The following is a 13,577-nucleotide window of genomic DNA, read 5'->3' on the forward strand; positions in this document are numbered from 1 at the left end:
ACAATGATTTTTGGCACTATACTAAGTATAAGCATAGGAAAAAAAAAAAAAAAAAAAACACACAAAACCAGTAACTATGAAGTGTCCTAGAAGTGTCTGAATGTCAGGACCTATTCTTTGTTGCTCGTAGGCTTAATTATGTATTATAAACACAGATTTCAATCAATTTTGGCTCCTACTAGTTTCTTACCCTGTAAATGTTTTTTCAATACAAGAAGTTATTTAAAAAAAAAAAAAAAAAAAAAAAGGTACACATCAGCACTTACACTTAGAATCTAGCGTTGTAATTGGTCTTAATTCTTGATTTGTGAATACTGCTCATCAACAGAAGATTGGATAACTGGGACCAAACATAATTTAGGAGTTAAAAAGTATTTGAAATATTCAAAACATGGAACTTATACACAGGCACAAAATCAGATTTGATCCTGGAGGACTTCAAACTCAAAACGAAGCTAATAGTTTTCAAATTCAGAAACAAGGAAAAAGGTTTTCTGGAACTGAATTGCAGTGATTTTCTCTAGGATAGAGTTAATTTTCTTTATAGAAGATTGTATTGATGCTTTGTTTTGCATTTTTAGTTTAAACAGTGGTGACAACACAAAGATGTCGTTGTTGATCAGTGTTTACCCAGAGTCAAGGACTTATCAAGTGCTTGTGCCATCCTGCCAGTAAGGAGCCCTGGGGTTCACAGGAAGCTAGGAGGGGACACAGCCAGGACAGTTGACCTACATTGACTAAAGAAATATTCCATGCCACATGCTGCATGAATAGCTTTTTCTTTATCTACAAAAATGTCATTTCAACTCACAATCTCTCATACTTTTACCTTTCTGATTCTCCTTCCCACCCTAGACGGGAGAGTGAGCAACTGGCTTTTAGTAGCTAAACCACCATACAAATTCCATACTTAAGTGCCTCAGTTCCACCTAATATATGGGTGATATTTTTCTGAAACTAAATTTCAATAGTTTAAAATCAAATTAAATCCATGATTCAATTTTACACATACATGATTGCACTGGAATTACATGGCCAGCTTTTAGTGGTTGGGTGCTGTATGAGTGCCTTCTGTGAGCAGAGCCCAAAACCTGTCCCATGTCAGATAAGAGCTATATCTAATTGGATCCACAAGGACGCACTCCTGGCTAAAACTAAACCTATGAGTGATGCTGGTTACACCTCAGTGAGAACATAGGTAACAAAGGAAACCTTCTGTGCAGGTTGAAGTGCACCTATAGCCTGTGGAGAGTCCCCTGGTGAAATGGGTGGATGAGGCCTGAAGGAGGCTGCAGCCTGTGGAAAGTCTCTGCAGGAGCAATTCTTTGGACCAGAACTGCAGCCTATGGAATAGCAAGGTCCAGTGGAAGCTGCTGCCTCTGAGGTACCCACACAGGAGCAGTCTGATCCTGAAGGACTTAGTATGAACCCTGTAGTACAGACCCTTATTGGAGCAGTTCTTTAGGAACTGCACTTTCTGAGAAGCTTCTATTGAATCAATTCTAGAAGGATGGCATCCTGTGGGAGGGATCTAGTGCTAAAGTGGTAGGATAGAGTAAGAAAGTAAGAGTGGCAGAGATGAAGTGCTGTAAACTGACTGCAACCCCATTCACTTGCACTGATCATGGGAAGAAGCTAAAAGAGAGTGGATGGGGAGAAAGTTGTTTTTAGTTTGCTTTTAATTCTCACTGCTCTACTCTATTAGTAGCAGGACATGAATCATAATAATCTGCCTACTCTAAGTTTGTTTTGCTCAGGATGGTAATTTCTGAGTAAACTCCCTATACCTACCTCAACACATTTTCATCACAGTTTCTCCTCCTTTTCTTTTGAGGAGGAGAAAAGAGAGAATGTCATGGAGGAGCTCGTCTACCTACTTGTCTTAAACTACCACAGTGATGTAAGAGCAGCTGACTAGAGCAGAATAATAAATAAATGATTTCGGAAAATCATTACGCATCCTTGGTGAGCTCTCTAGCTTAGAGAGGGTAGCTTCAAGCTTACAAAAGGTAGTTTTGGATTAGATGTAAGGAAAAAGTCTTTTACAGTGAGGGTGATGAAGCACTGGAAAAGGCTGCCCTGTGATGTGGTTTATGCCCCTTCCCTGGAGACTTTCAAGGCAAGGCTGGATCAGGCCATGAATGGCTTGATTTAGCTGTGCATTTCCCTGTTCATTACAGGGGAGTTGGACTCTATGATCTTTAGAGGTCCTTTCCAACTCTAAGGATTCTGTGATTCCGTGATTATACGATTCTTCACAATTCAATAATTAATGCATTTACTGTGAGTATTTCATCAGAATAAACTGTAAATATATGTAATATAACAGAAATTTTATACCTTCCAAGTGTAATGGATTCACTGAGTGACACAGATTACTTTTCAGTCACATAGTCACATAGTAAATACCACATATCTTGAGGGTAGGCATCTCATTGTACAAGGAGCTCAGTTCTCTCTCACTGTATCTCACATGTTCCATTAATTTTGTATGAAATTAGATACAGCAATGAAGTATGCCTGAGAGTGAGTTATCAACAAAAAATATCACATACAGACATGAAAGGTTTATAAATAACGTATCATACCAAGACAATAATGAAGGAAGAGATAAACTCTGAAATAGCCTTGTCTGTACCTCAACATTATGAAATGAGACTAGTTTTTTTCCTCTTTTAGATATATGACACATTTTCTCTCTCTTTTTTTTTTTTTTTTTTTTTTTTTCCTCTGTGTCTTTAAGACTTAATGCGCTTAGAGGGTAGAGCTTTTAACTTTGTTATTACTCATGTAACAGTGATGTACTTCTGTATAGCTACTCCTATATTTCCTGAAAAAAAATTCCTTTAGAAACTAAATTAAGACTTCATATGTCTTTAAAAGGGTAATAACATATGCACATATGCCCTTTGAAAAATAAATCTTTTTATGTCATGATTGGTTAAATCTGTTTTCAGACCTTACTGTCAGTTTTTTTTTGTTTTGTTTTGTTTTTTTGTTCTCTCCCTTTTCAGGATATTTCTTCTGTTCCTGTCCTTTTTGATTAGCAGAAAGTTTTTGTTCATAAAGGAGATTCATATTGATATCTGTCATGAGTATGTGCATATATATGAAAATATATGTATGTAGAAGTATGTCAATATACACAAATTAAATAATAATAATAATAATCCCACATATTCACAAAGCCATAAACATTTGCAATGCATTTTTATGAAGAGAGCACTGAAGAGCTTGATCTCTTTTCTGTTCAAGTATATCTAAACTGAATTGTGGGTGTTTTTTTGTGTGTTTTTTTGTTTGTTTGTTTACTTGTTTGTTTGTTTGTTTGAGTGTGGGGAGAGCTGGTAATCACTGTATTCAATGAATGAATTCATTTTCCCCATGTTGCCTTCTTTCCTCTAAATGACAAATAGGTTTCAGTCACTGTAAAAGGTTTCAGTGATGAGAGTACATGAAAGTAAGTGCTGCTGATAACCACAATAAAGCTATGAGGCTTAAGAGCTAATGGAGACTTCCAGAACTGCATCCAGGTCTTGGGCCCCCAGCAAAAGAAAGACACAGAGCTGTTGGAGTAAGTCCAGAGGAGAGCCACAAAGAGCACTTCTTCTACAAATGCCAATCTGAGGGAGCTGGGCTTGTTCAGCCTGGAGAGGAGAAAGCTCCAGGAGTCCTTGTTGCAGCCTTCCAGTACATAAACAGAGCTCATAATCAGGAGTGAGACAGACTTTTTACAGAGGTAAATACTGATAGAACAAGGGGCAATGGCTTTCAACTAGAAGAAAATAGATTTAGATTAGATGTTGTGTACACTAAGCAAGAACTTCAGAGTAACTTGTCTCTTGAAGACTGTCTCGCTCCAATTTATAGGAGGGAGAGGAGGTTCTTTGAAATATGTATGCCCGGCATGAGATTAAGAAACAGCGGTTCAAATGTTGGTCCGACCAGTTTATTATAAATGTTAATAAGAGAGATGGGGAAAGGGGAGGACGGACGCTATTAAGGATTGGGGTGATGGGGAAGGGAAGGCGAGCGATAGAAAAGATAGAAAGAGGCAAGAATTGCGTAAAGCGGGGATAGTCACCACCAGGATCCGGCAGCAGTCCCGTTGCACGACGTTCCGACGGTCCGAGGCCGAAGGGCAGGAGCAGCGAGGCCGGTCTGGGGCAGCGAGAGGATGCAGGTCAGGGAGGAAGCAGCAGGTCTCAGGTAGCAGGCCCAGGGAAGTCCGTCAGCAAACGGTCCGTAGAGGAGGATCGGAAGGCAGGAAGCTCGTGTCGTGGTGAGAGATCAGTCTCCACGTAGAGATCCGTCTACACGTTGCGGTGAGAGATCAGTTGGCAGAGAACCCCTCAAGTCTGTCGTGGTGAGAGATAAGCCTCTCCCGTTGCCGTGGTTGTGGTGAAGGATCAGCTTCCACCGTTGTGGTTATTGGACCCTCTTTTATCCTCCATTTTCTGCTGCCTACGTGACATTCCTGGGGGCTTGAGCAAGAGTCCTGTGCATACCTCCTGAGATGGCCATTTTCCTTGAGATAAGTCCACACAAAAAGACCGCTTCCCGGCCATTAGCAGCAGCTTATCTCTCTCTCGATGCCCCTGGCCTTGTCCATCTGTGCTCCTTAGAGGATTTCACAATCCTTAGCCAGGACCTGTCCATCAGTGTCCTCAAGACAAAAGATTTCTCTGCCTTTGCCCAGGACTTGCCTGGACTTGTTCCTCAGCAAACTTTGAGTCAATGATATAAAAGAATAGTCTCTTACACCACCCCGTGACTCAAAGGTTGCTTAAAAATTGGACACTGGGCATCCATGGTGGTGAGAGAAGATAGCAAGCACAAGGGTAAAGGAGGGAGGGGTTGTGGAATCAAATGTTTCATACAATCATTACAAACATTTTTCAGGTTTGGTTACAAAGTAAATAGGGGATACAACATCTTGTATAAAACATGGAATCATACAAACATAAGAGTTGCAACAGTACACAATGCAACTTGCCATAGACACCACCCCGTGATTCTTCAGGAGTGGTAACATGAATATTACATAATGAATAGAAGAGAGAAAAGAGACAACCGTACATTTGACAATAACCACTAATAATAAATAAACAATTAACAGATTGTTTCCTTTAGTCGTGAGCTTCCTAATAAACATCCACCCTTCACCCCCCCACCCACCTCCCGCTCACCTGGGAGGGGGGGGCGAAGGCATCAGCTCCCCTTGAGCTTTTGTTCTGGCCAGCAGTTAACTAATTTCTCTAATCTGACTGTGGGTAATCCATTCATCAAATCTCGTGGAATACTCTTTGTCCAGCCCAGAGTCCAAAGTCCATTGCGTTTATGATCAATGCTCCGTCTACCCGTTTTTACCGGGGATGAAATCTTTTTGATTTCATTAAGTTTTGGGCTAGGTGGCCTGGAGGTAAGGTTGGCTACTGCAAGCCTTACTCCTCTTGGCTCAAATTTACTGGAGGTAGAAACCACCGGCCCATATTTTCTTCCATAGTTAATTAATTCTTGGGCAACCTCTCCCCAAGTCCACACTTTGGATCCTGACTGGTGGTTAGGGGCTACAGATCCCTCCAACGCTGCCCAGGTTCTCTCTCCCTGAGACATGGCTTGTATCTTTCCTTGGAGTTGTATACCTATAGGTTTTAACGATTCAGGAAGTCCCCTGATTAGAGGTGTCAGTCTCTCCGGATTAACAGGTAGCATCATGGGTGATTCATTATGTAGCTGCAACTTTCTATCATACATCATTTGGAGACAAGCAGCTTTCTGAACATTCTCCAGTAACTGGTCGATAGTTCCGGTAATAGCAAGAGGGTCCCCCCTTTCTAAAGGGTTGAGACCCCCTGCCCAATAGGCAGCCCTCTGTGTTAAGGACCAGGGAGCACGATTATTGCCAGTGGTTAAAAATACTCCTGGTCCCCAATAACCCTCAGCTTCTTTCTCTGTTAGTAGGATCTGGTCTCCGCCAGTGAGACTAACTCTCCAGACGTACTCTGTTTCAGACTCCTTTGGGGAGCGACTGAAATCCTTTTTCAGTTTGGCCAGTTCAGTGGCTGAAAAGGGAATTTCCTTAACATTCATTTGAGGATCTAGATCCTCACTGTTATCAAAAGTATATTCAGTTTTTATCAAAGGACGAATGTGGGCTGGAGAGGCCTCTAATTTATCTAGCCTTTCCTTCACCTCTTGTAATTTCCCTTGAGGATAAACTTTTTCTTGAGGTGCACTGTGAGCAACAGTGTCACCGGTGTCCTTACACGTTATCAGCTCCTTAAAAGCTGTTTGCAACAGAACCGAATTATGTTTTTCTCTTTCTAATTGATCCTCAAGACTCGTTATTTGGCTTTGCAGAGATTTTACCAATTCTTGCGTCACTTTAACCGATTCCTGTAATGCTTGAATAGTCTGGGTTTCCGTAGAGTTCTTTTCCTCTCGGAACTCCACAGCTGCTTTTAAAGCAGCACCGAGTACAGCACAAATAAAAGATTTCCCTTTTCCAGCCCGAGTACGAGCCTCATTTTGTAAAACACGAATACGGTCTGAAACACTTTGCAAATTATACCAGTTCTGTCGTGCCCAATCCACCCCTGATACAGAAGGCCGAGCACCATGCTTTTCTAAAAGATCAAATAATACATCTTCACTTTTCATACTGGCCATACTGTTGCTCATTTCTAAATACGCAGAAAGATATACACTGAGAGAGGAGGAGGTACTCCTATTCAAAAGTACAAATAACTCCTTATCGCCTCTTCCACGGAGGCACACCACGCCTAAAGAAATGTAAATGTTCCGATCGCGCCTCCCTTTGTTGAGGAAAGCACGAGGACAAAAAGGCTAAACCAACTTAAAATCGCTCCTAACTTCCCTGCGAAGCCACACAAAAAACTGCAAACACCACACCAAAGCAAGGCACACTTCGGTTTCAAAATCCGCAGTTAATTTTAAGCTAACACAACACTTTCTAGGTTTCAACAAAGTGAATAAACTTCTTGGAGAGGCGCACACGTTTTTTAAGTCAAAAAACGTGTATCACTTCCTTACTTCCCCAAGAGGCGCACAAGAAAGAGGTTCAAATTTCACACTTAAGTTGCAAGATCCTTAAGTCACAAAATGCAGAGAGGTCTTCCCGAGGAGGCACACACGTATTAAATGCAATTAGACAAGATTCATACGTCCTCGAGAGGTGCATACATAAACAATTTTCAGCAAAGTGAGTAAACTTCTTGGAGAGGCGCACAAGTTTTTTAAGTCAAAAAACGTGTATCTTACTTCCCCAAGAGGCGCACACGTAGAGAGGGGTTCACAAAATGCAGAGAGGTCTTCCCGAGGAGGCACACACGTATTAAATAAATACAATTAGACAAAATTCATACATCCTCGAGAGGTACACACATAAATAGTAAAGTTTCAGAGTATGAAGCGATCTTCCTGGAGAGGTACTCACGTCTAAGTTATCAAAAAGTATCGCTTCTTGCAACTCCAGGAGGTACACACAGAAAGTTTCAGACTATTATCTGGAAGGACAACACTCTCACGGCGGGCATCCTGCCGACTACGCCATAAAAAATGTCTCGCTCCAATTTATAGGAGGGAGAGGAGGTTCTTTGAAATATGTATGCCCGGCGTGAGATTAAGAAACAGCGGTTCAAATGTTGGTCCGACCAGTTTATTATAAATGTTAATAAGAGAGATGGGGAAAGGGGAGGACGGACGCTATTAAGGATTGGGGTGATGGGGAAGGGAAGGCGAGCGATAGAAAAGATAGAAAGAGGCAAGAATTGCGTAAAGCGGGGATAGTCACCACCAGGATCCGGCAGCAGTCCCGTTGCACGACGTTCCGACGGTCCGAGGCCGAAGGGCAGGAGCAGCGAGGCCGGTCTGGGGCAGCGAGAGGATGCAGGTCAGGGAGGAAGCAGCAGGTCTCAGGTAGCAGGCCCAGGGAAGTCCGTCAGCAAACGGTCCGTAGAGGAGGATCGGAAGGCAGGAAGCTCGTGTCGTGGTGAGAGATCAGTCTCCACGTAGAGATCCGTCTACACGTTGCGGTGAGAGATCAGTTGGCAGAGAACCCCTCAAGTCTGTCGTGGTGAGAGATAAGCCTCTCCCGTTGCCGTGGTTGTGGTGAAGGATCAGCTTCCACCGTTGTGGTTATTGGACCCTCTTTTATCCTCCATTTTCTGCTGCCTACGTGACATTCCTGGGGGCTTGAGCAAGAGTCCTGTGCATACCTCCTGAGATGGCCATTTTCCTTGAGATAAGTCCACACAAAAAGACCGCTTCCCGGCCATTAGCAGCAGCTTATCTCTCTCTCGATGCCCCTGGCCTTGTCCATCTGTGCTCCTTAGAGGATTTCACAATCCTTAGCCAGGACCTGTCCATCAGTGTCCTCAAGACAAAAGATTTCTTTGCCTTTGCCCAGGACTTGCCTGGACTTGTTCCTCAGCAAACTTTGAGTCAATGATATAAAAGAATAGTCTCTTACAAAGACTTGTCAGTGTCCTTGCTACTGACGACTATCATTAACAGATTAAAATACAAGGATATTTTTATCTAAGTATTGTTGTGTAATTTCATCATGAAAAGCAACAAATGTGCACTCAAATTCACAGTGTTAAAATATTAAAGTACAAATCAGAAAAAAAAAAAATCTATCTGTTTCAAGAATCTTCACTCTTGCATTACTCTTGCTTCTTACTTAGTGAAAAAATATAAATACTCCTTAGGAATCTCTTGCTAGTATCTAGTGAACTTGCAGCCAAAAAATGTTTGCAAAATATAGAATCTCTATACTATTAATGTGTAAAAAATGTTGTCGTACTAAATTAGAATGGTTATGTAAGAGTGACACTGAAATTTGTCCTGTAGTAACAATTGTGAAGTTACTAAAAGAGGTTAGATTTAGATTGGATATTAGGGGCAGGTTTTTTACTCACAGGATGGCAAGGTGCTAGAACAGCTTGCATAGACAATTTGTGGATGTTCCATCACTGTAGAGATCGATGGGGCCTTGATCTAGTGTCAGATTTAGTGGATGGCAACCCTATCAACAGCAAGGGCTGAAACTAGTTGGTGTTTAAGGTCCTTTCCAACCTAATTCTTTCTATGATTCTATGAATGTATGATACAATTGAATTTAAGGTTGAAGGAAGAATAGATGCAATGTTTTAATCTAAACTGAGAGCTGTAGAATTTAAGAATATAAAAGTCTTCATAAATTTGAACTTCAAGCATCACTGACTATAAGCTGACTAAGAAAGATTAAATCCATCTAAATCCTACCCAGTTAAGGAGTAGAAAACAAAACTCTACCAGTGACAAAGCTGAAGGAACCCTTTTATATAGGGTCCTTTTAATAATAGTGATTACAGACTTCTTAATTTAATAAGCGCAACACTTCCAAGTCTGAAATTCTTGGGGTGAATAAACTGATGTTCACAAGTGTTCAGAAACACTCTGAAAATATGCCAATCATCTGCTTTCTGCCTACAGTTTTGTTGCTATCAGAAATTAGAATCTCTTAAAATCTTCAGAACTACATTTGAGCTGTGTGGAGAAGGATATGGGGGTCCTGATGGACAACAAATTGGCCATGAGACAGGAGTGTGCCCTTGTGGCCAAGAAGGCCAATGGTATCCTGGCGTGCCAGGACAATGACAGTGGCCAGGAGGTTAAGGAAGTTGATCCTCCCTGTCTTGTCTACCCTGGTGAGGCCACAATTAGACTAATGTGTCCGGTTCTGGGTTCCCCAGTTCAAAATAGACTGGGATCAATCTTTTGGAAGGAGTCCAGGAGAAGGCCACAAAGATGATAAAGGGCTTGGAACATACTCCATATGAGGAAAGGACGAGTAACCTAGGTTTGTTCAGCCTAGGTAAAGGAAGATGAAAGGGGATCTGACAATGTTTATAAATATTTAAAGGGAGGTGGAAGGCAAATAATGTCAGGCTCTTCTTGTTGGTGTGTAGCTATGGGGCAAGTAGCAATGGCCTAAAACTTGAAAATCAGAAGTTCTGTACTAACATGTGGAAGAGCATCTTTACAGTAAGAGTGACAGCACAGGAAGAGGCTTCCCAGAGGGATTGTGGTGTTTCCTTCTACAGAAAGCCTATCTGTGTGACCTATTGTAGGGTATCTCCCTTAGCATGGGTGTTGGACTCAGTGATCTCAAGTTGTCTTTCAACTCCTGCAGTTCTGTGATTCTATGATTCTGTGACATCAGAAGTGTCCATACACAGTAAATTGTACATGACTCTAGCAATTAGAACATTTTCCTAGGACAATGGGATACATAGGTATCTCATTCTTTGACTTTGAGGAATTCCATGAGCTATCCTGGATTAGGCCATTCTCCATTCTTAGAGCTTTGTGTGATGTGGGGATATAGAAAGGGCGAATAAATAAAATTTGCATTATCTAATTCAGGTGAGCTTTAAATCTGCAGAATTGTCTTCATCTCTGTAATTAGTTTCTGGGAAACAGGTAACTACTTCAGTTACTTATTATTTACTTATTGGAACCTAAATTAGATATTTAAGTCGTCATTTTAAATAAAGTCTTTAAAAATAGTTGTCTCTATTAAAACATTGGCTTTTATTTAACCAATAGTTCAAGTATTAGTATTCAAACTGTGTTTTGAAAAATTTAAGTTGGCCAGCATATGTTAGCAATCTTTCTTTGTATCTGACTCTGTGATACATCAAAATAGACACAGATCTAAAGAAAAACTATGAAACATATTTATCGTCTCATGGTCATTCTGTTGTAACTAAATGCTTTTATCACTGGTTATGGGGAAACTATATAATAATAGAAACCTCAGAATGGTAAGGCTCTTTGAAAATAAATATATTGCATATTAAGTAGTATTTTTTTTCTTTTAAAGATACTTTCAGAAGAATGATGGTCTTAAGTAGTGCAACTTCTCTCTGCTGCTGCCATTTATCTATTTTCATTTCAAGAAATAGAGGGTTTTTTAGTAATAATTCTGTAAGATTTTCTTGGGTTTCGGTTTTACATAAAAATTTATGAAGAAATTATATGAAATGAAAGTATGGGTAAATATATGGATACATATATTCATTTTAAATTTTCAAAATTATCTGTTCTTACTACCTTTTTGATTTAGCTATTATACATTTTAATTCCATATTTCAACATTCATTGTATTTTATCCGTAATCTTTACTCTTTACTGCATGTTATCAAATGTTGTCTTTGTATTAAGTTCATACTGAAGACAATAGTAAGATATTGAACAGCATTACTAGTTGGATGAGATCCCACTGATTATCAGGAAATGAAATTGGAAGGTACTGAAGGTTGTTCAAGTTACACGCACTGCTACCAGAGTATGGAATTGGCTTCTAGTTTGTGTGTGGTGCAAAACTGTGTTTTTGTTATTGTGGCTTGTTTGCTTGTTTGTTGATTATTAAGTTCTTCAGCTGTGTGTTCTTGCTGCAAAGAAGACCAGTCAAATACTGCACTGTATTAGGAAGAGCATGGTAATCAGCTGAGGGAGATAATAATTCCTCTCAGAAATTGTTAAGACAACATCTAGTGAACTGCATTCAGTGTTAGGCTTCCAAGTATAAGAGAGACAAACTGAAGAGAGTCCAAAAGGCTACCATCAAGCTAGTCTGTGGACTGTAGCATATGACACAAGGAGGAAAGGCAAGGAGAACTGGGAATGTTCAGCCTGGGAACGAAGAGGCTATAGGGAGACTGTATTTCTGTGTGCCACTGTCTTACGGAAAAAGTGTAACGAACTTGAGAGTTACACTCTTCTTGGATGTGCAGAGCCAAGTACAGGAGAAGGTAGATGCGAGTAAAAAAGGAAATTCAGATTCAATATAAGGAGGAGAAAAAAAAAAAAAAAGTCACCCAAAAGTGATCAAACATACACAATCAAACAAAATTTCCCAGAGAAATTTTGGAATTGACATTCTTGGAAATGTTCAAACCTGCCTGGACATGAACCTCACTAGCCAGCTCTGTTTTGACCCCTGTTCAGAGCAGGAGATTATAGACAATATCTCATCTAAATGTCCCTTCATATCTATATGATAACCATGATTGTATGATTTCATTTGTTTGGCTTTCTGACAAGACAATTAAAATGTTCTTTGCAGAGTTCAGGAAACTACATAGTTTGTTCTTAAAAAACCATATAATTTAGATCATTTTCCTTGTTCAAACATAAACCATTCCTTATAACTAACTTCTCTAGCTTTAAATTTGTTCAGTACTGAGGATGTCTGCTTGGTCGTTTTCATTTTCAACAATCTCTCCAATAGAATCTGTCTAATTGCAAAATTATGGGACTGTCTGTACTCAAGTCTAAATATGTATCAGAGAATGTGTTCTATTTTGTTTGAAAAATTGGCATGGTAGTTGGTTTAGGTTTCCATTTTAGGGTTTTAATGAATGCTGGAGCAGATGAAAAAAATAAGCAATAAGAGTTGTTTTAAGTCAAGAGAAAATTTTCTGAACAGTGGAAATAGAAAAAATAAATTGGCTGAAAAGCTGAATACAACCTTACTGACATCTGTCAGGAAAAGTGAATTAAATTTGATCTACCATTATAATAACTATTCATACTGTACATTAGTGCTGAATATTAAACTACTATTCAGCCTAAAACACAATAAAACACAGTGAAAAACTTGTATTTTCTTTAGTTTCTATTTGAAATATAAATCCCAGATTTCAGAAGAAAGCAAAACCAATGAACCCATCAGACAAGTAAGGGTACATGTATATATACTCTAAGCCTCAAATATTTCATTTATATTAAATGAATAGCGTGCAGAGTAAATCAAACAGAATAAAACATGCTTGTACATTGTTCCAACTTCTATTTGTTTTCAATCTTCTGATTGTTCAATTTCTATAGATTAATTTATCTATTACCTTTGCAAATAATATGAGGGCTGCTCTGAAAGTAATGAAAGCTCCTATTTTATTATGTTGCCCCACAATGTCATAGGCAGATATTGGTGGCATGGCAGTAGGCATTCAACCTTCCTGCAAACATTTCATTCCATTTTCCTTCTGTGCGACAGATGGCAGTGGAGGGCAGCCTGGCAAAATGGAATCTGACATGGAAGGGCATATGAAGCAAAGATGTGGAACAGAATTCCTCCATGTGGAAAAAATTGCACCCATTGATAGTCATCAATATCTGCTGAATATATATGGAGACCAAACAGAGGATGTCAGCACAGTCAAGTGGGCGGTGGTGTGTGTCAGATGTGATGACAGCAATGAGAAATACAAGCCATGTTTTGGACAGCCACAAACAGCTGTCACACCACAAAATGAAGAGCATCTCAATCAGCTCATCTGTGTGAATTGGCGAATTGTGACCAGAGAACTGTGTACTGAGCTGCATATCAGTTTCAGTGTGTTGGAAATGATGGTGGCAACACTGAAACATCACAAAGTTTGTTCCCAATTGAGTCTAACAAATCATCATGCAGGAACAGAAAGAACACTGCATGCAAGTTTGTCAGGACCTATTGAACCAGTACAAGGCAAAAGGTGACAGTTTCCTTGATTGTATTGTTA

The 13,577-nt window shown here is 39.9% G+C and overlaps 1 protein-coding gene across 1 annotated transcript; it reads right to left on the reverse strand.

Moving 5' to 3' along the window:
- Window positions 1-4,645: 4,645 nt before the first annotated feature.
- Window positions 4,646-7,574, reverse strand: LOC107051465. Its single transcript, XM_015275068.4, has one exon. It carries the CDS (start codon window positions 6,682-6,684, stop codon window positions 5,212-5,214), a length of 1,473 nt encoding a protein of 490 aa, XP_015130554.2. The 5' UTR covers window positions 6,685-7,574; the 3' UTR covers window positions 4,646-5,211.
- Between the last annotated feature and the right edge of the window lie 6,003 nt (window positions 7,575-13,577).

The sequence above is a fragment of the Gallus gallus genome, chromosome 1 (genome assembly GCF_016699485.2).
Source record: "Gallus gallus isolate bGalGal1 chromosome 1, bGalGal1.mat.broiler.GRCg7b, whole genome shotgun sequence".
Taxonomy (NCBI): Eukaryota; Metazoa; Chordata; class Aves; order Galliformes; family Phasianidae; genus Gallus; species Gallus gallus.

Coding starts and splice junctions, on each gene's coding strand:
- LOC107051465 (XM_015275068.4), bottom strand. CDS start 6,684: ATGAGCAACAGTATGGCCAGTATGAAAAGTGAAGATGTATTATTTGAT.